Genomic DNA, 22,902 nt, shown 5'->3' with positions numbered 1-22,902 from the left:
ATCTTCTTTTTTGACCACACATTTCCCTGATCCTTTACTTCTGTTTGTCAGTTTCTTATTGATTCCCATGTGGCTCCCTGTTTACCTCTACCAGGGCTCTCTCCATAGCCTTCTGTGTGAAATTTATTTCCAGCTCTTAGTAGGCTGTTGTTTTCCATGTCTCACAGATAGCTAACCAGTAGACTATTAGTATTTAAAAAGATGGGACTTGTTTTCCCATCTTGTAAAAACATGGGAGAAACTTGGGATAATGAAGGAAGCCTTGCAATAGTCTAAAGGCAATCCAGCCCACTCTTTTCCTCCCATTTAGGGCCCATCTCTTTGTCCATTTGTACCACTTCCCTCACCCCTTCCCTAACACAAACACCCTGATGGTCAAGCTCTATGGTCTTCCAATATTAAAATCAAACTGAAGATGGTAAGTAAATCTATAGTTCCTCCAGCTCTAGATTTATGGTGCTTTAGAGGGTCACTTAAAGCAAGTCCTGGGGGCAGCTAGGTGGCGCAGTGGATAGAGTACCAGCCCTGGATTCAGGAGGACCTGAGTTCAAATCCGACCTCAGACACTTGACAATTACTAGCTGTGTGACTCTGGGCAAGTCACTTAACCCCCATTGCCCTGCAAAAATAAAAAAATTAAATTAAATTAAAATAAATAAAAATTAAAAAAAATTAAAGCAAGTCCTGATTTTTAGAGGTTATTCTGACCTAGTCTTACTTCCCAATTTGAGAAAAATAGCCCTGGTGCTGTCAAGCTGGTTTTTAACTCCACAAAGTTTGGGAGTAAAGCTAAATAAGCCAGAGGTATCAGAGAGGAAGCTGCCAGGTAATACTTTCCTCCAATGGGACTCTTATAACTGTGGGGTCATATGTATTCCAAATTAACACTTGCCTACCAAATAGAAAAGTAGAGACCTGAGGAGGGCTTTTGCAAATGTTTGTTCAGCTGAATTGATTTGGAGTAATAAAAACCTTAAGTAGAAGTGGCAGCAAAATATGATCGAGAGGAAGTAACTGGAAAGCAAGAATGGGAAAGTCTAGAGTCTGATGACGGGTTTGAACTGTGGAATTCAACTTTGTGACTAGATATATTTTTCTGGTCCTATTGGCTATTCATAATAATTTGAATCAGAAAAACAAAAACAAAATCATAATGCACTGATGTTTCTTCTTTTAAAAATTAAATAAAAATTTCAATTAGCAAATAATTATTTTCTCTCTCCACATCCTCATTAAAAGAAAAACACAATCCTTATAACACATATGCATAATCAAGCAAAACAAATTCCCACACTGACTACATCAAAAAATGTATGTCTAGGGGCAGCTAGGTGGCACAGTGGATAGAGCACCGGCCCTGGATTCAGGGGGACCTGAGTTCAAATCCAGCCTCAGACACTTGACACTTGCTAGCTGTGTGACCCTGGGCAAGTCACTTAACCCTCATTATCCCCCCCCCCCAAAAGTGTGTCTATCACTTCTCTGTCAGAAGGTGGGTAGTGTATAACATACTAATGTTAAATGGGTTCTACCTCTTTTTTTTTTTTTTTTTTTTTTTTGCGGGGCAATGGGGGTTAAGTGACTTGCCCAGGGTCACACAGCTAGTAAGTGTCAAGTGTCCGAGGCCAGATTTGAACTCAGGTCCTCCTGAATCCAGGGCTGGTGCTTTATCCACTGCGCCACCTAGCTGCCCCTGGGTTCTACTTCTGAGTAGTCATCCATAATTCAGTGGGAAAAAATTGAGAGATAACAGATGAAGTCAAGAAGGACTAAATGTCTAGTGTCGTTATGGCAAACTCCAAAGAACAGCTCCCCATGCCAAACTTCATTGATACTAATATTTTGCTGTGAATATTATTTAAAACTAGTGGATCAGTGTTTGGAATTTGGAAATTTCATTTTGTTCTTATTCTGTAATGGTAATTTCTTGTCACACAAATTAACTTGTGTTTTTTTCACTTCAACAGTTATCTTTTAAATGCTTCCCATGTGCCAAGCATGGTGCTAGATACTAGAAATTTTATTTTTGTCTAGACCAGTGATTTCATGGGTGTAGGGAATTTCTGCCCTGAAGGGGATTGAATTCTAATTATATGTGGGGGTGAGGGGTAAGGGTGGAAAAGAGCTTGTGTTATTAATAAACATAAACTTATATAAACTAGCTTGATCAAGAAAAACATATACATATGATGGTGGTAGAATATTATGGTGCTTTAAGAAATGATAAACAGGATGATTTCAGAAAGGCCTGCAAAGACTTGTATGAACTGATGTATAGTGAAGTGAGCAGAACCAGGAGAATGTTGTGCATAGTGACAGCAATATTGTTTGATGAGGAACTGTGAAAGACTTAACTATTCTCAACAATACAGTGATCTAAAATAATCCCAAAGGACTATTGATGACAGATACTATTCACCTCCAAAGAAAGAACTGATATTGATGGAACATAGACTGAAGCATGCTATTTTTTACTTTCTTTCATTTTTTTATCTTTTATTCATGTTTTATAATACAAAATGACTAATATGGTAATGCTTTACATAATCATACATATATAACATATCATCTGCTTACTGCTTCAGGGAGGGAGGAGGGGAGGGAGGGAACGAGGGATAAAAATTGGAACCCCAAACTATAAATAAAAATGTTTATTACTTTAAAAAACATATACATATATAGCTATTCTCTAATTAATTTACATTTAATAAAATAAATGTAATGAATATATGATATGGACTTAGAAGCAGAGTTAAGGTTAGATACAGAGTTAGGGTTAGAAGCAGGGTCAGGGATATTAGAGCTGGAAAAGTATTTAAAAATAAACTAATCTAATCCCTTCATTTTAAAGACTAGGAAGTAGAGACCCAGAAATGTTGTGATTTTTCCCAATGGCCCCTGGGTTAGTGGCAGAATCATAGATTATTAGCATTGAGATCTTGGAAATTGTTTAGTCCAGCTAATTTTATAGATAAGGAAAATAAGGCCCAGAGAGATAAAATATCTTGAGTAAGATAAACTATTTCAGCCATTCAAAACACAGTATACATAAGCTAAAATGATGTATTCATTTTCCGGTGCTATTTTCACATATTATTTAATCCACAGATAGAAAAAATGGCCAGCCTTCATAATATACACGTTCGGACTGGATGTTTCTGTAATACAGGGGCATGTCAGAGGCACCTGAACATCAGCAATGAGGCCATCAAAAAGAACCTTCAGGTAAGCCCTGAATCCACCTAATGCTGCCCCAGAGCCTAAAGAATGAAGCAAGAGAAGACAACCATAGAGAGACACAAGTATGGAAACACCACTGTTGTAGATCGATTCTGTCTAGGTTCCTTCCTGAGGGTGGGCATCTGTCTTTATTGGCTAATTTTGCTTAGGCAAATTGCAGTAGCTTTGGCTAGCACAGGAAGAGAGGTTTTTAAAAAGTTGTTTCCTCTTTGAGCTTTTCTTTTTTTTTTTTCAGAGTGTGAACTCTAGATCATAGTTAATGAATTTTCAAGGAAAAGTTTTATATTATTGGATAGAAGTAACAAACCACACAAGTCTCTAAATTCTAGTTTATTCAGAATGACTGGATGAATAAAGCATTTTTTGAGCACTTAACTATGATCATAACTTTGTGCTAAGTGCAGGGGATACAGATAGAAAAGAAAGACAGTCCCTGCTCTGAAGGGGGTTATATTCTTTTTGTTTGTTTGTTTTTGTTTGGTTTTTTTTTGGAGGGGATATGAGGGTTAAGTGACTTGCCCAGGGTCACACAGCTAGTAACTGTCAAGTGTCTAAGGCTGGATTTGAACTCAGGTACTCCTGAATCCAAGGCCGGTGCTTTATCCACTGAGCCACCCAGCTGCCCCCCTTTTTTATTTTATTTTTTTTTGGGGGTTATATTCTAATGGGTGCATGCCCTCTGATGTGAGGGCTTTCTGAGTCTTTTTCAGGGCTGCTCATCCAATTTTGGTGTTCACCTTTGCACAACTCTAACCTATGGCTGTAAACCATTTTGGTAGATGGGTTAAATCAGGTTTAAGGTAACCAACAGGTCTCACCCCCCTCCCCACATTGAGTTAGGGGGATGTCTACCCCAAGCATGTGAAAACTTCTCCCAAAAGGAATGGGAAGATGAGAACAATTTGTTCCAAGGGCCATGAAGGCAGGTAATGTGGGCACTTGGTCGGACATCAAAGATACCAAGGTCATCTACTGCATCCCAGCTATCACTAGTCATCCTGGACTTTGATAAGCTTATGATTTTGTGCTACTCTGACTCACTTAAATCCAATTCACCCAATGATGTTATTGGTCCTTTTTGAAAGAAGGACAAACAACAATTCTAATGGGGGAGAGAACAAAGACGGAAGATTTCAGCTCTATGTCAGAAGGAGAGGTTCTATGGGCCTTTAGGTGTAGTGGCAAAATAATGTCATTTTTACTGATAAAATTATATCACTTTCACTCTGGTCAAGTAACTAGTAACCATAGCAGTAGTAATTCTTAAGTAGGACCTACAACAAAAACTCCTAGTAGAGGGGGCAGCTAGGTGGCGCAGTGGATAAAGCACCGGCCCTGGATTCAGGAGGACCTGAGTTCAAATCCAGCCTCAGACACTTGACACTTACTAGCTGTGTGACCCTGGGCAAGTCACTTAACCCCCATTGCCCCACAAACTCCCCCAAACCAAAACAAACTAAAACAAAAAAACCTCTTAGTAGAACTGAGAACAAAAAAGAGTGCTGTTTTCTAGTATAACCTTTAGATATTCATAGGATCATAGATTTAGAACTATAAAGGCCATTAGCAGCCATTACATGTAGTTCCCTGATTTTATAGAAGAGGAACTGAGATCAAGATAGGTAAATAATTTGCTCAGGATCACATAGCTAGTAACTATCTGAGATAGGATTTGAACCCAGGTTTCCTGACTTCAAGTCCAGCATTGTATCTACCATCTATTGAGAAGTAAGGTAGCTCTAAATCCTCAAAGACCTAATCATCCTTTCACCTTCCACAATGTTGAAGGTCAGAGGTACTGTCTCCTTTTTGTCATTCCATAAAACTTTCCCTTGTAACAAAATATAATAATAAATGCAGAGAAACAAAGCAAATAAGTGCATTGGCCATGTCATAAAATATTTGCCTCATTCCTCACCTGTTGCATACTACTTCTTTGCTGAAAGGTAAGGATTTTTGGTATAAATTAATTAATGGATCCACACTATTAAGGGATCCCCTACACAAAAGCTGCTATTAGCCTTGCTCATCTTGGGGGTGGGACGCACCTTAAGACCCTCCCTTTTCCTACAGTAAAATGAGAGGTAGAGAAATGGATGTGTGGGACAGTAGGAGATACATGGATTTTGAATAAGCCATCCTGGGTTAGAGTCCATCTCTTCTACTTACCACCTGAATGACTTTGGGCAATCACTTCTCCTCATTCGTAAAATGAAGGGGTTGAATTTGACGAGTCTGAGGTCCCTTTCGGCCCTAATTCATGATCCTATGAGCTTGTGTCTTTTCCTTTGTCTCCTTTCCAGTTGCCTGTCCTAAGGCTCCTCAGATACAGAGACAGTGTCTCTGCAAGTTCAAGCCTTTTGTGGCATGGCTTCTCAAGAAAGACTAAAGAGATAGCTCTCCTAGTCAAATAATGATTAAATATATACAGTGGTCCTCTCCTTATGCTATCCCTATCTCTGCATGTTCTCATATTTTGCATTTCTTATAAAGCTGGTATCATATCTCATAAAATTGTACTGTGCTCTCTCTGTCATCTGAGCTCCATTCTCAGATTAGCAGTCCCCTCTTAAGATGCAAACACCCATTTTAAGGCCCCCCCCCAACTCATCCGACCATTAGCTCCAGCCAAGTGATTTCTTCTTCCTACTCCTTTGAGACTAAGTAGATATTTTTCAAGAGATTTCCTGGTATGTAAATGTTTCTTGCTATTCTGGGCAGAGAGCTTGTAGCTGGTTACCTGGAAAGATTGGCATGTTATCCCTGAGCACTCCTGGGATCAGCATTTTTTGTCCTTAGGCCTAGGTGCATTGATCTTGATTTACCTATCAGCCTGAAATTATGTAGTCACATGTCCCAGGCTCGGTGTCCTTAGGTGACTTAGAACGCTTATACTATAATCATAAAATCTTGTACATGTTTAATATTCATGAAATATGATTTTGCAATTGCTAAGCTGGAACTGCCAGTTTGAACTAACCCTTCCGAGGACAGAAAGGATCCACTGGAGGTTTCCTCCATCTTTTCCCATATCGCTTGGGGCTGGTCCTTTCTGCCCCTACAGGGCAGAGTAAGCCGGCTCCTGTGATCCTGGGTAGTGATCTGCAAATGTCCAAGTGCCAAAGGAGTCTGGCCTGTTATTTGTTGAGCTCCAACCTGGTGAATGGCTCATAGGTTGTTACAGGAATGTCTGAAATAGACATTTGTAAAAGTGCCTTTAAAAAGTCATTTTTGGGGGGCAGCTAGGTGGCGCAGTGGATAGAGCACCAGCCCTGGAGTCAGGAGTACATGAGTTCAAATCTGGCTTCAGACACTTGACACTTACTAGCTGTGTGACCCTGGGCAAGTCACTTAACCCCAATTGCCTGACCAAAAAAAAAAAAAGAAAAAAGAAAAAGACATCATTGGTAGAGAAAGCCACAGGAAAGAAAGCTGAACTTAGGTTTACATAATGAACCATCAGCGGATCATAGGGAGCAAGAGGGGGAAGTCTAATGGATTTTCTGGTGAAGATGTGAAAAATTGTTCAGGCTATATTGTTTCAGTGTTCTCTACAGCAGAGATAATATGTATGGCTTATAACCAATTAAGGAATAAACAGAGAGGCTACTTTTCACAACTTTTCAGCTTGTCCATAGAGGGCAGAACTACGGCCAATGACTTGAGAAGTCATTTCTAGAAACTAGAAATTAGTGAGAGGCAGATTTCAACCCAATGCAAAAAAGAGAAATTTCTCACAATTAAAGCTGTCCCCAAAGTAGAATGAGTTGTACTATGAGGTAGCAAATTTCCCATCACCGATGGTCCTCAAGTAGAGGAAAGATGATCACTGGCCAAGAATTGAAGAGGGAAATTCCAGTTTTAGAATTGGCTTGGTGACCTCTTAGGTTTCTTCCAATCAAATAGAATCCTGTGATTCTATTTATTTGTGGAAGGGATCCTGCACATGGAATCAGAAGAAATGGGTTTAAATCCATGCCAGGTCTAATTACTTATTACTTGTCTGAACTTGAGCAAGTTACTTACCCTACCCTTGTTCAGCCTCTGTTTCTTTTTCAAAGGAACTGATTGATTTTAAATCTCCTCTAAGATCCCTTTTGACTCTAAGTTTTATGATTCTATGTCAGTTGACCTTTGTTTTAGAAAAATCTCATTACAGTTTTCACTGTAATGTAAGGAAGTTTTCTGCCTCTTGGTCATTTCCATAGCATTAAAGTTCTGTACAAAGCACATGTTGTTCAGTCATTTCAATTGTGTCTGACTCTTTGTGACCCCATTTGGGGTTCTCTTGGCAAATATACCAGAGTGGTTTGCCATTTCTTTCCACAGCTCATTTTACAGATGAGAAATCTGAGGGCAAAGAGGAAACTGAGGCAAAGTGACTTGTTCAGGGTCACACAGCTAATGAGTGTCTGAGGCCAGACACTCTATCCACCATGCCACCTGGCTGCCCACAAAGGACATAGGACTACTAGAAATTTAGGGATTAAAAGTTCAGTAGTAAAAATAGTGCTATCCAATATATGAACAATTAAAAACTCTATAAATGGGTAATCCTGTGATCTCCCAATAAAAAGACCTATTCAGTAACCTGCACTAATTCAGAAGATAACTAGAAGAGAGAGAGGTTGAACAAAGATCTGCTCCTGTTTGTCTTATCAGGAAGAACATGATGAAATGGGCCTCTGTCTTTTTTTGGGAGGGGGGGTGGTGAGGCAATGAGGGTTAAGTGACTTGCCCAGGGTCACACAGCTAATAAGTGTCAAGTGTCTGAGGCTGGATTTGAACTCAGGTCCTCCTGAATCCAGGGCTGGTACTTTGTCCACTGCACCACTTAGCTGCCCCCTCTGTCTTTTTTTTTAATCCTAAAAGTTTTTTATTATTTTCTAGTTATATGTAAAGATAGTTTTCAATGATTTTTTTTGTGTGTGTGTGTGGGCAATGAGGGTTAAGTGACTTGCCCAGGGTCACACAGCTAGTAAGTGTCAAGTGTCTCAGGCCATATGTGAGCTCAGGTCCTCCTGAATCCAGGGCTGGTGCTCTATCCACTGCGCCACCTAGCTGCTCTGGACATTCTTTAATGTCCATGGAAATTCTTCTAGATGCTCTTCAGCTACCATTCAAGGAACTCTGTAGGTTAGTTTGGAGGCCCTCGAGCTTCTCTCTTGGAATTTATAGATGAGGGGATCCCTCAGTATAGACTTTCTAATACATTATCTAGGAATCTCTATTCCTTTGGGAAGTCCTTTAATTATTACCATACTCATGTTAATTTCTTTTGCTTCCTTCCATCTCTTCAGAGAGAACTCGCTAAATATTCTTCAACAATGTCTCGAGGATTCTTTGTTACTCACAGGGTATGAGTTGAAAAAGTCATTTAACTTCTCTAGGTCTCTAGTTTCTAGCTCTATAAAATCAGAGTATTAGACCACCTGATCTCTGAGACACATTCTAACTCTAATAATGTAATAGTTATCTTGCTCCTGCATTCTTACTGGTGACATATTTCCCTGGACCCTTACATATTCTGGAATTTTTGCAATAGTCTCCTAATGAGGCCCTGTAGACCTTGCACAGAATGGCTAGGTTAATTTTTATTTTTCTTTAAAAATTTAAAAAAAATTTATATTTAGAATTTTTATTTTCCCAAATTACATGTAAAGTAAAAATTTTGACATCAATTAAAAACAATTTTTGCGTTCCAAATTTTCTTCCTCCCTCCCCCCCAAGAACGCAAGCAATTCGATATAAGTTATATATGGGGCAGCTAGGTGGCACAGTGGATAGAGCACCGGCCCTGGATTCAGGAGTACCTGAGTTCAAATCCGAGCTCAGACACTTGACAGTTACTAGTTGTATGACCATGGGCAAGTCACTTAACCCCCATTGCCCTAAAAAAATAAAAAAAATATATAAGTTATACATGAGCAGTCATGCAAAACATTTCCACATTAGCCAAGTTGTGAAAGAAAACAGACAAAAACAAAACTTCAGGTAAAGGAACTAACAAAAAATTATACTTCAATCTGTGTTCAGATACTATCAGTTCTCTCTCTGTAGATGAATTGCATTTTTCATAAGACCTTCAGAGTTGTTTTGGATCATTGCATTGCTGAAAATAGCCAAGTCATTCACAGCAGATCATCTCACAATATTGCTGTTATTTTGTATATAGTACATTTCGGTTAATTTTTCTAAAGTGCTACTTTCCTCATGATTAATAGTATTCAAGTGGGAATGAACTTCAGAGATCATCTATTTCAGTACCTTATTTTATGTGCATGTAAACTGAGGCCTAGGAAGGTGTAGTGATTTGTTCAGAGTCACACAAGTAGTAAATAGTTGCCATGATTCAGAATCAAATTCTCAGACTCCAAATTTATTCCATACTCAAACATCTTCAATATTTTTATCCATCAGTTTTTGTTTTTTGATCCTGGCCCTCCATGGGTGAAACTCCCTTTACCAGTATAGATCGGCAATTCATCTATAATTTATATTTTTGAAAGTTCCCAGGGATTCAAGAGTTAAAGACACAACTCTTGTATGAATCAAAAGCGAAAGGTGAGCCCCAGTTTTCTTAATTCAAAGGCCAGGCTTCTAGGCCCAATGGAATGCTGTCTCTCACAGTAGCTCCTTACTGGCTATTAAATCAAGATGAGACTCTTCAGCTTGACATTTGAAGCCTTTGGGACATGTCTCTACCAATTCTATGTAGTCTTGTTTTTCAGCATCCCCAACACAAAATTCTCTTTGCCATTCAGGCAAAGAGGTAGAAATAAATCTTCCAGGTAGACCCTGGGCTTAGAGAAATTGGGCCCCCCAGTGTCTTTGGAGCAGGATCTGGTACCTGAGGAGAGACTTTAGTTTCATCATCTGAGTCATCCTCCTTTGCGATCCATCCCCTTCATAGAGGAGGGGAAGGGATCTGCAGAGCAGAGCCCTTGACCCTCCCCACCACACACATCATGCTGAATCTCACCTTACACATGCTGGTCTCTTTGACTAGAATACCCAACACCCTGGTTCCTCCTGAAACAAATGTCATTCATTCTTCAGAGTCCATATTAAATCTTATCTACTCCAGAAGTCTTGCCTGATAACTCTAGCCCCCATTGGCATCTCCTTTCTCTGCTTTAGAGCTCATCATCTCTCACACACATCTTGAAAGTAATCATAAGATTCTGATTTCTAATTTTATAGGTGCATGTCCTTTCTTTACATTGAAATTATGAACTTCTTTAAGGGAGGGAATGTTTTATTCTATCTCCACACTTTCTCAGCCCCCCCACCCCCACCCCCAACGTTGGGATTGCTGAGGGAATTGTAGATGCTCAGTAAATATAGAACTCCCTCTCCATCTAAGAAGAGCAGGTTCTAGAGAGTCCATTAAATAGAGAAATACTCCAGGATTTGTCTCTGGAATGGAAATACATTGATACTTCCCACTTTTCTCTCCAAAGCTTTCTTCTTGTCATTATTCCTTCAGTTTTTCAGATTACAACTGGGAGAAAGTCTCAATTAAATAGTAAAATCTCTTTAACACAATGTCATTTCTAATTGTCTCCAATAAAAGTTTTGCACCTTATTTCATGATTTAACCAAAATATGTACTTCAGGCCTTGCCCGGGTTGTCTGGAGGCAATAGCAATAGCCGTCATAAAATGTGGAGCTAGGAATAAAGGGCATCAGGAATCCGTAGGTACTTGGATTCCTTGTTGGGTCATAAGATATCACAGTAAATATTTCAAACCACAAATCCTGAGTCTTGGATTTCCCTTTTTCTTGAATTGAATGGAATAATATATGATTAATAAATACTTATCAAACTGACAACTTGGCAATTCTCTTTTCCTATATTAATTATGTTTTTAGAATTAGTTCTGAGTATTATACATGAGAAATAAAACAAGGAAGAAAATATTGCTATAGGCTTATAATTTTCTTTTTATTCCTAGGCTGGCCATATATGTGGAGATGACATAGATCTCATTGATGGTCACCCTACAGGCTCAGTGAGAATATCATTTGGTTATATGTCCACTTTTGAAGATGCACAGACCTTCCTGAAGTTCATCATAGCAACCAGGTTAGGTAAGGCAGACAGTAAACTTCTTCAGCTAAGTCCTGGGGAAACTGCTACCCTATCAGCAGAACCTATGGCACAAAATACAAGGGTCAACGGGCATGAAACTGGGGAATTGCCTCAGGAAGATGTCCTACAAGCTGATCTGAACAATTCCTCTGTGACTGCGAAAGCCATGGATTTGCATCCCCCTGAGATTGAACCAGGAGGTGGCCTACACATGGCTCCATTGACCTCTACAGCAGCACCAGATGGAGGACTCCCACCACTTACCATAACCAATATCTATATTTACCCCATCAAATCCTGTGCTGCCTTGGAGGTATGTTTTTTCTGTTTGTTTTTGTTTGTTTGTTTGTTTGTTTTTTGTGTTGAGACAATTGGGGTTAAGTGACCCGCCCAGGGTCACACAGCTAGTAAGTGTCAAGTGTCTGAGGCCGGATTTGAACTCAGGTCCTCCTGACTCCAGGGCCAGTGCTCTATCCACTGTGCCACCTAGCTGCCCCCTCTTTGCATCCAGGGCTGGGGTGTGGCATGGGGGAAAAAGCTGCTATTTTGGTGGGACCTGGGATCTCAGAGGCTGAGATGATGGGCAGGGTTGGTGGGAAGGAGAGAGTTTGGTCTGCTTCTGCTCAGAGCATTTCTGCTACTCTCTCCAGCTTCACAGGGTTGGGGCTCACTGGACAAACTTTGGAACAGGTGTGTCTATAGCCCCGCCCCCCCCCCAGTGGGTCTCAGGCTCCTCTCTCCCTTAATCATCCAGGGTGCTAGCCATCACCCCAGCTGCCTGGGAGGGCCCCTGTCCATCTTCCCACCTTGGGCCTCATGGGAAAGCCTAAGGCCAAGTGCAGAGAGGCAGCCCCAGGAGGGGAAAGCAAGAGGACTGCACAGGCTCTGGGATCCCCACCAGCCCAGATATGTTTTTTAAACATGGCCCTGAGAGTACTCCACTTTTAGCATAATTTTTATCTCCATATAGCAACCTCATCTCAAAGCAAAGAAAAAAATTTCATACTATATAATCATTGAGGTAGGCCTGGTTCACTAATGAGATAGTGCACGTAAGGTATTTTGAAAACTGACAAAGTCAGTTATTATTATTATTATTACTATTTATTTATTTAAGTTTTCAACATTTGTTTAGATAAGATTTCCAATTTGAAATTTTTCTCCCTCCCTCCCCTCCCTTCTCCCTCCCCTAGACAGCAAGTAATCTGATGTAGGTTTTATATATATATATATATACACAATAACATCAAACATAACATTAGTCATGTTATGAGAAGCATCAGAGTAAAAAGGAAAAACCTCAAAAAAGAAAAACAACAGCACCAAAAACAAAAGAAATAGTATGGTCCACTCAGCATCCATAGTCCACAGTTCCTTTTTTTTTCCTTTTTTTTTTTTTTCCTGGATTTGGAGAGCCTTTTCCATCACGAGTTCTTTGGAACTTTCTTGAACCATTGGATTGCTGAGAAGAATCTAGTCTATCACAGTTGATCAACACATAATGTTGCTGTTACTGTGTACAATGTTCTCCTGGTTCTGCTCCTCTCACTCATCATCAGTTCATGCAAGTCCTTCCAGGTTTCTCTGAACTCCTCCTGCTCATCATTTCTTACAGCACAATAGAATTCCATTACATTCATATACCATAACTTGTTCAGCCATTCCCTGGTTGATGGGCATCCCCATAATTTCCAATTCCTTGCCACCACAAAAAGAGCAGCTATAAATATTTTTGTACATGTGAGACTTTTCCCTTTTTTATGATCTCTTTGGGAAAAAGAAAAGTCAGTTATTTTTATTATTGCCTTAGTATGCTTCTGTCTCTTGTGATCAGATTACTTACTGACAATGCTATGTAACATGTATAGGTGTTACTGAAAAGATCAATGGATGACACAGAGTCTCTTGTGCACTCCTGAAGTTCTTCTGAACTCCATTTTCATAATACATTGAGCCCAGTTCTCTAACTTGGAGAGATCCTTGCTGTATCTGGAATTTATTTTATTGGTTGTTTTATGTCCATTTCTCCTGGTTCATTTTTCTATTCCCAGGGCTTACCACAGGGTCTGGTGATTAATAAATGTTTATCGACTGGTTGACTGATAGACAAATATTCTATCTGGGCGATCCAATCCAACATCCATTTAATAGAGGCCCATGATGATACTGTATTAGGCTCTAGGGTACATTGGCACAACAAAGGCACAACAAAAACCAGTCCTTGACCTCAAGGGGCTTATATTTTACTGGGGCAAACAGGGTTAAGTGACTGGCTCAGGGTCACACAGCTAGGAAGTGTCTGAGGCCAGACTTGAACTCAGGTAGATAAGTCTTCCTGACTCCAGGCTTGGCACTCTATCCACACTGGCACCATCTAGCTGCTCTTAAATTATAATTAAATAATTGTAATCACATAATGTTATATAATTAAGTTATAATCCTCTAACTTTTGAGAAGTCAGTGTGCAAATTATGCTAAAAATATGTTTCCAATAATTTATGTAAAGGGTTCTTATCTAAAGCAGGCCTACATTTTTAATTTTAAAGTTTTATTTTGATTCTCTGGAAGGTATCCAAATGGCCAATTGGAAACCAAGGATTGTTATATGACCGAAATTGGATGGTTGTGAATCACAATGGAGTTTGCCTCAGTCAGAAGCAGGAGCCTCGTCTGTGCTTAATTAAACCCTTCATAGATCTGAATCGAAAGACAATGGTCATCACAGCTGAAGGTGAGAAGCAATCAGCCACTCTTGTTCACATTCCCTCCTTTGTCAGAAGCAGGGTGGTACCATGGAAAGACAAAAAAGCCTCAATTCTGCTCTCAGCTGTCCATCATGTTGAGTTTATTAGGTTTTGTGGGTCAAAATGAAAGGTCTAGAAAGAGCATGAATAGAATAACAAGGCAAAATAGTTCATATATTTGACCCTCAGTTTCTTCTTCTGTAAAATGAGAATAATAGCACAGGCCAAGCCTCCCTGACAGGGTTGTTGTTAAGACAACAATGAGATGATGGAGGAGGAAAACACATGTCTGACCATATCACTCTCCTACTAAATACAATATGGTGAATGCCTAGTACTTCTGGGTCACCGGCTCAAAATTACTTTTCCAGCCCTGTTGGAAATGTAACCCAGGGCCCCTAGCCCATTTCCATGACTCCTCATTAGTGGAGATTGATTTTTCAATGATTGTTTCCTGTGTAAAGGCAGAGTTGGTGATAGCTTGAGAGAAGACACATCATAGTCTTTCTGGCTTCCAACTTCTGTAGAGAAGGAATGGGGTTCCAAAATCTCTCCTGGTCCCAGAAGGGAGAGAGTGATTCTGGTAAGAAGTTCATGTATAGGCTGTGGGTTACATATGTTCCTCTCCTTCACACACTCTTCATTTCAGCCAAAATGGCCTGATCTTCACAAGTACTACTCCCATCTCTGGTCATAGTGCCTTTGTATACATTATCTCTCATGCTTGGAATGTATTTTCTCCTTGTGTCTCTGTTTCCTACAACCCGTGGTTTCCTTCAAAGCTGAGGCCTTTCCTGATTCCCAAGCTTATGGTGTCCAATCCCCCCAACCACCTTGTATTTAATCTCTCTATATTTTGCATATTATTATTCATGTACATGTTGTCTTCCCCATTAGATTGTAAGTTTCTTGAGGGTAGGGCCTATTTTATTTTTGATGTTGCATCACCAGCCTGTCCATTTGAGGCCGGTATGAACCAATTTGTGGACTGCAGAGGGGTTCCAGGTTCACCCAGTGGATACTGAAAAGGATCATTGGTATATCAAACTTGAGCAACACAATTTCTGCTTCCTAATTGGCTGATTTTGATTCCCAAGTTATTTAAGCCTTTGATGGATAATAAAGGAGCTCAAGCTAATCAAAGTGATTAGTAAACTCCTTATTCATTCCATTTCTACAACTTCATAAAGTATAAAGCACTATGTGTATATCATATATTATTATAATTTTAGTAGAGCAGGTGTCAGGAGTTGCTTATTTTTTTGTTGTTGTTTTGGTTTCTTTTGGTTTTGGCGAGGCAATGAAGGTTAAGTGACTTGCCCAGGGTCACACAGCCAGTAAGTGTCAAGTATCTGAGGCTGGATTTGAACTCAGGTCCTCCTGAATCCAGGGCTGGCACTTTATCCACTGTGCCACCTAGTTGCCCTCTGTAAGGTTCATTTTCACTGCAAGTTTGGTGAGCTGAAAGTGTGTAGAGACTCCTGAGAATCTGGGACTTCTGGGGAAAAACGTAAGGAATCTGATATGGAATTTTATAATGTCACTTTCACCTGTGAGTCTAATGAATTCCTTTGATTTGCCAATGATCCTGTGATGAACAGTCAGCTTTAACTTTTCTGAGATCATTTTTAATGGAAAGCCTATCCCGGCCCCTATATTTGACAATGTTAGCTCTCATTCCTCCTCTGGCCATCCCAGCTTAAAAAAAAGGCTTTTAGGTAGTTCTATCATTCTATTGGGTGTGATAGGTCTAATGGAAACTTTTAGCAAGGCTAAGAGTGTGCTGAGATGTTCTCCATGTGGCCAGTGGGTGTTGCTATTACATAACATAATGTAACCTTAACCCCAAACGCAAAGATTTCTGAACATGTTCTTCTTTGGCATCTGGCAAGCCTTTGTTTTCATCTTTTAAAAATTATTATTACTATAAACAGTTTAACCCTAGGGGGAAAGGGTAGACTCATGATATTAATGCTACATCTTCAAACCTAGCTTCTTTTCCTATAAAACCCTTCTGTTGTTTTTCCACATTTCCTGAGCAAAAGAAAGCAAAAGGGGAAGGAAAGAAGTCTTGCTTCCCTCCTTATTGGAACTAGGAGAGGGGTTAGTGCCTTCCTGCACTCAAATGCAGCTATTCATTATATTCTCTATTTATATGAGTATCCTTTGCTCCAAAAGGACAATCTAAGAATTTTCCAAATGCCAAGTCTCTTAGGAGTTTGTGGAGATAATAATAACTTTGTTGTTTTTGTGTTTCCACTACCCTCCCCACCCACAACATGGTGCCTGCAGTAGATAAGTATTAAATGGATGAATGGCCTAAGTGGCATGACTCTTGACCTCAAGAAATTTATAAACTACTTGGACACATGAAACATGCATAGAACAGTTACATAATAGAAAAGCAGTATATAATTACCCAAAGATTGGATTGGTAGAGACAAAAATGTCAGAGGGTTTCTGGGGAAGAAGTGATCGCTGTGCATTGTCATGATGGAGGAATGCTTCTAGGTAGAATTTGAACTGGGTCTTCAAAGCTAAGTAGAATTTCGATAGATGGGCAGAAACATTTGCCTGTATGTCAGAGAAAAGAGAAGAAGGTGATGTAGTGCATGGAGGTGGTAAGCGGGCAGGATTAGTACATGTGTCTAATAGGGAGTAGTAGCAGATGGAAAAGTAGATTGGGATCAGATTGTGAAGGGCTTTGGATACCAAGGTTCAGTCTGGATTTTATCCCTGTGGAACCCTCTAATGTTTTTGAGGAGAGCAACACAATGAAAGCAGGGTTTTAGGAAAACCAACACAAGATTGTTGGTTCCAATGTTGGGTGGATTTATATTCTCATGTTGTGAGGATAGATCTGAATGAATAATTGATTGAATGAAAGAAAGTTGTTTGATGATGTATAAGATCGTCAGACTAGGGATAGGGTAACCAGCTAGGAAGGCTCAAAGAAGTGGGGTTGCGGTAAGAATGGAAGTAACCATGACCACTAAAATTTATGACAATTGAATGTTATATATTGCTTTAAGGTTTGCTAAATGTTTTATATGTGTGTGTGTGTGTGTGTGTGTATTTATTTGTGTGAACATGTTTGGTCCTCACAACAACTCTGTGAGGCAGGTGCTATTGTTATTATCCTCACTCAAATGTAAAAACAATTATGAAGAGATTTGGGGATTGGATATGGAAAGTGTGGAAGAAGAAGTCAAAAGTGACACTGGGATTTCAAGTCTGAGTAATTGGATGAATGATGATGCTATTGCCAGAAATAAGGAAATCTGGGGTAGAAAATAATATGCTTGTTTTTAGACGTATTGTATTTCAAGTGACAGTAATTGGTGATGGGGAACTAGACCTTAGGAGAGAAGTAAATGGCTGAGGCTTGAGAATTGTGAGCTATACTCATAGGGCTATGCATTTTCTATGGAAGGGTAGTAGAGAAAGACAAGAGGATAGGGCTGATGTCATTTGTTCTTGGTGAGCATGTTGGTCAGGGGCCAACAAAGGGAACTGAGAGGGAATCAGAGAGGTAGAAAAAGAGAACCAGGAAACTATGGTATTGTGAAAGTCAAAGAAGTAGAACATTGCAAGGGAATTGAGAGGTTAAACAAAACGGGGGCGGGGGGGGGGAAGAGAGAGAGAGAGAGAGAGAGAGAGAGAAGTGGGGGAGGGAGGGAGAGAAACAGAAAAGGCCTTTGGATTTAGCTATTAGGAGGTCACTGGCAACCTTTGAGAGAGCAGTTTCAGTAGAGTAGTAAGGATAGAAGGCGCATTTCAGTTGGTTAAGATAGGACACACTGTTGATGAAGTTGGGAAATGGTCAATTAGAGTTTCAGTTTAGAGTTATGTAAGAAAAGTGACCAAACTGTCCATACCCTTTTGACCCAGCAATGCAATTACAGGATATATACCCCCAAAGAAGTAAAGGCAGAAACAAATATCCAGTGTATGCTGAAGTTGTCATGGTAGCACTCTTAGTGGTAGCAGATGACTAGAAACAAAATGGAAGGAGAGGAATAAATGAAAAAACATTGGTATGTTAATGTAATAGAATATATAGTAAGAAAAGATGAAAATGAGAACTTTGGAGAAATGTGAGATGATTTGTATGAACCAAAATAGAGTGAAATAAGCAGAATCAAGAAAATAATATATATAATGACCACAACTATGTAAATGAAAAAAACCGAAAAGGAAGTTGAATTCTGAGAAATAAAGAAGAAAGTGAAAGTTTTGGAGAAGAGATAACAACACATCTCTTTTTACTCACAGTAGAGAGGACAGGGACTACCAGAACAAAATATACACATACTATAATACAAAGTTTCTGTATCAGGTCTCTTTTCTGATTGATTTTTTTTTGGCCAAAAGTGAGAGTTCAATTCTGTGGGTGGGATAGGAAATGACTGTACTATAAAGACCAAATATATAAATAAAACAAATTATTTAAAATGTCATATGACAGCTATCCATAAACATGTTCTCTTAAATTCTTGGCAATTTTAGAGTAAATCCCCAGCTGAAAAATAGGTTGCCTTCCACAATGTCTTAGGGCATTTGGAACTTGCAACACATTTTACCATAGAAAAGAAATGTTTTAAGTGGCCACATTTCAATTGGGAAAATAGTAGCAAATAACACTGTTGTAATACTAATGTACTAGAGGGTTGCGCTGGAGCATGCATAGGGATTGGTCTGGGGAGGGGAGTGGGCATAGTTTTTAAAAATCAGGAAAACAAAATTAGAAATATACCATTAGTTTTCTCTATTTAAATTGGTGTGAGCACGATCCAAGTAACCCAAGAAGGGTCACTTGGACAGCTGTTGTTGTTTGTCCTAGTGTTTAGTATAATAATAACAGTACCACCCTCCTCCCAACACTTTTAAACATTTGGAAAAATTGAGACTGCTTTAGATTGTTGTTGTTTGTCCTTTGTTCTTGAAGAGGACCATGACATCACTGTGATGTCATGACTTGCACTGAATTGGATTTAAGTGAGGGAGGGCTGTGCAAGGTTACCAACCTCACTCTCTTCTCCAGAGCCACTTAGGTCAAGTGGCAAGATATACATCAGGACAACTAGGGATGGCCCTGGATATCCAAGGAAATTTGGGTTAAGTTACTTGCTCAGGGTCACACAGCAAGTAAGTGTCTAAAGTGAGATTTGAACTCAGGTCCTCCTGAATCCAGGGCTGGTGCTCTATCCACTTCGCCATCTAGCTGCCCCGGGCACACAGTATTGTAAAAAGCAAGGAGAGATAGGATTTAAACCCAAATCATCTGAATCCAGAGGAATATTCTTTCCACTTATCAAGTCTCTTGCCTCTGTCTTCCTGGCACCATCAACAGACTCTTTTCTCATAATACCTGAGGCTTAGGAGGGGACTGGTCAAAATAGATAGGATTTTCTTTTTCTTAAAGGCTGGAGTTTGAGAAAGAAAGTTTTAATTAGATAATGACGAAATAGGACATGTTTATGGAGATTATGAAAGGGACTTCTGGACCCTTTTAAGGACTTCAGAGGTTGAATGTATTGATTCTTCTTATGCTTAGTTCCATTCAAAATAAAATCCTCTCCTTTTCCTTGTTATAAAAGTATGTATGTATGTATGGTGGCGAGTCAATGCAGTGAAAGTATAATCTCTGAGCAAAATCAACTTATTAACAGTGATATGTATAATTTAATATAGTAGGTCAGACTGGCCACCTCAATAAGGCCAGTGGTCTTACTGAGAAGGGGGGATCCTCTTTAGTGACACACAGAAAAGGAGGGGGTCTGGGTAATTAGGGAACATTATAATTGGCTACACTGGGGAAAGTGGGTTGTCATTCAGGTGTGGTTAATCACACCCTTCTCTGACAATTAAGGAATATTAATTGTTTTATGGGACTCATATGTCTCTTATAATCTTGGTTAGGAGACCAAACTTTTTCTAAGTGCACAAGGACAGGCAAGGACAGATAACTTGTCTTGTGGGGGGATGGCATCAGGTTAATCTGGTTGGAGCTTATAGACTACAAGGAGATGTTCCAGGGACTAACTGCATGAATGATACCATTTCCTTTCATCCACACCTTTAAACTGGTTAGGAGGGGCAACTGCATTCTTGAGTTTAACTCTAGAGCTGGGAAATGTGGCTTAACAACATGGGAAATAGGGTCAATTGCAGAATAGAATCAATATAGTAGAAATTAGAGGTAATATCAATTTTTATCTTTTCACATTATATATGTATGGTCGAGACTGTCACATACAGTTGAATGTGCAGTTTAGCTCTGTAAATACATAAATTAACTGGACACATAAAGCAGTAGGAGAGTGATTTGGCTTGTCTTTGAAGAATTGAAAAGTGCTCTCAGTGACCTAACATTGTTCACTAACAAAAAAATCCATTTCTTCAATATTATCTGTGTTCTCTTGCTGCTAACCCTGGAATAACACAATGGGGACTAGGGGAGGGAAGGGGAAACAACACTTGGCTGCTCATGCATATAGATGTTTGTAAAGGTGAGTGTTCCTAATTCAGAAAGTGTCTTTAAAATGGAATTTCAGCACCTAAAGGTATTTGGTCAGCCAATGTAGATCCATTGTACTTACTTAGATAGTTGATAATTTTAGTTATTGAAAATGTTATTTATTAAGTTGTCTTATGGATGTGGAGATCTGTTCTAAGTCTTATGGGGGATACGATGGAAACAGAAGGACAAAGTCCCTACCCTAAAGGAGTTGAAAATCTAAGGAAAAATACACTGTAATATATATTGAACTTCCAGACTGGATAGTATATACTATAAAGAATTCAGAGAAGGGAAAACTCTACATGAAAGAATATGATTTCTTTTCTCTTCTTTTTTTTTTTTTTTAGTGAGGCAATTGGGGTTAAGTGACTTGCCCAGGGTCACACAGCTAGTGTCATGTGCCTGAGGCCAGACCTGAACTCAGGTCCTCCTGACTCCAGGGCTGGTGCTCTATCCACTGCGCCACCTAGCTGCCCCAATTGGTACTATTCTTATGGAAAAGATGGTTAGATGTAGACTCACCTACCATACATTTAGGTGGATTCACGATCCATTGAATGACCACATCTCAGAACACTTGTTTTTTCTCTTTCCTTATATTTCCCTGTTACTCTCTGCCTTCCCTCATTGCTGATCAGTACAGCCCTGAGTTGTTTCCATCTCCAGCTGAACCTGTTAGGGGATGTAGGTTTCACATGTCTATTCAGTAACCTCTAGGGGGACAGGATTGATCTTACCTGTGTTTTAGTCCCCTTTTCTTTAGGTCCAGTACAACCACACACAGTTGCTTCCTTATCCCTATCCCAATTTCTTCCTTGACTCTCCACATTTTGGGGGCTATATCCTTGTCTGTCACTTTCTGCAGAGTAGGAGGAGAGCAGGTGATACGTTCCAGGTAATCTCTGTAGCCTGAGGTGTCTCTAAACTAAGTCTAGGTCTAGTCAGAGGGCAGCATACTTTTGATTCTTCTCCCCCACCCCTCAAATGCCTGGGTGGAATCAGTGTCTGTTGCTTGCTATATTGTATGTGCCAGTAGTGTCTCTGTATCTAGAAGCATCCCAAGCAGCATCTCCAGGGCTTCAGGTTACCTTTTTTGCTTTCTTCTGGGAAAGGGGCACTGAATGAGCATTTGAAGGGATATCATTCTCTATTTTTAATTCACAAGGATCTTACCTTGTCCAGGGATTCTGTTTAGTCTATGGATTCAGTTGTAGATGCCCTACAAATGGTGTATTATTACTCTTTTGCGGGGGGGGGTTGAGAGTTAAAGGCTTTGAAGAAAGTGTTTCATCTGCCATCTTGCTGGCTTCTGTGACCTGTAAATCTCTTAGAGTAATTAGTTTAAATTAAGTGTAAATTAGTTGGGGATTTCTATTGAAGGGCCCCAGTGATCTGTGGTTGACCTTGTGCTATGTAACATATTTATCACTGACTTGGCATGCTTATCAAATGTTCAGATGACACCAATTTGGGAGGGATAGTTAACATACTGGATGACATAATCAGTATCTAACAAACTTTTTTTTTGTGTGTGAGGCAATTGGGGTTAAGTGACTTGCCTAGGGTCACACAGCTAGTAAGTGTTAAGTGTCTAAGGCTGGATTTGAACTCAGGACCTCCTGACTCCAGGGCTGGTGCTCTATCCACTGTACCATCTAGCTGCCCCCCCTTTTTTTAAGTGAGGCAGTTGGGGTTAAGTGACTTGCCCAGGGTCACACAGCTAGTAAGTGTTAAGTGTCTGAGGCTGGATTTGAACTCAGGTACTCCTGACTCCAGGGCCGGTGCTCTATCCACTGCGCCACCTAGCTGCCCCTCTAACAAACTCTTGACAAGTTAAAATATGGGGCTCATTTCAGTAAGACAAAATTGAGGGGCAGCTAGGTGGTGCAGTAGATAGAGCACCGGCCCTGGAGTCAGGAGGACCTGAGTTCAAATCAGACCTCAGACACTTAACACTTACTAGCTGTGTGACCCTGGGCAAGTCACTTAACCCCAGTTGCCTCACCAAAAAAAAAAAAAAGACAAAATTGAAAAGGAATAAATGTAAAATTGATCCTTGGGTTAAAAATATTGTTTTTTACAAGTTGAGATGTGGAAGTCAGGGTAAGATAGCAAATCGTTAAAAACAAAGACCCTGGGTAGGGGTGAAAAGTTCAGAGTGAAAGCCCTTCCCTCATGTCTAAAGGGGAGAGTAACCCTTACCTTACACTCATCATCTTAGTCCTTTCCCACCAAACACTGACTACACAAAAGATCCTTGTGAATAGTAAAGAGCAAGTAAAGCCATTTATCCAAGCAAA

General features: G+C 39.8%; 1 protein-coding gene across 1 annotated transcript in view; it reads left to right on the top strand.

The window, feature by feature from the left end:
- MOCOS (molybdenum cofactor sulfurase) overlaps positions 1-22,902 on the top strand; it is a 100,275-nt gene that overhangs the window by 24,410 nt on the left and 52,963 nt on the right. Inside the window, exons 7-9 of the mRNA XM_043996713.1 lie at positions 3,109-3,225; positions 11,199-11,648; positions 13,904-14,066. Coding sequence (XP_043852648.1) covers positions 3,109-3,225; positions 11,199-11,648; positions 13,904-14,066 — 730 coding nt within the window. The remainder of the gene's footprint in view (positions 1-3,108; positions 3,226-11,198; positions 11,649-13,903; positions 14,067-22,902) is intronic.

The sequence above is a fragment of the Dromiciops gliroides genome, chromosome 1 (genome assembly GCF_019393635.1).
Source record: "Dromiciops gliroides isolate mDroGli1 chromosome 1, mDroGli1.pri, whole genome shotgun sequence".
Lineage (NCBI taxonomy): Eukaryota > Metazoa > Chordata > Mammalia > Microbiotheria > Microbiotheriidae > Dromiciops > Dromiciops gliroides.
This window is presented reverse-complemented; position numbering and strand designations above follow the sequence as displayed.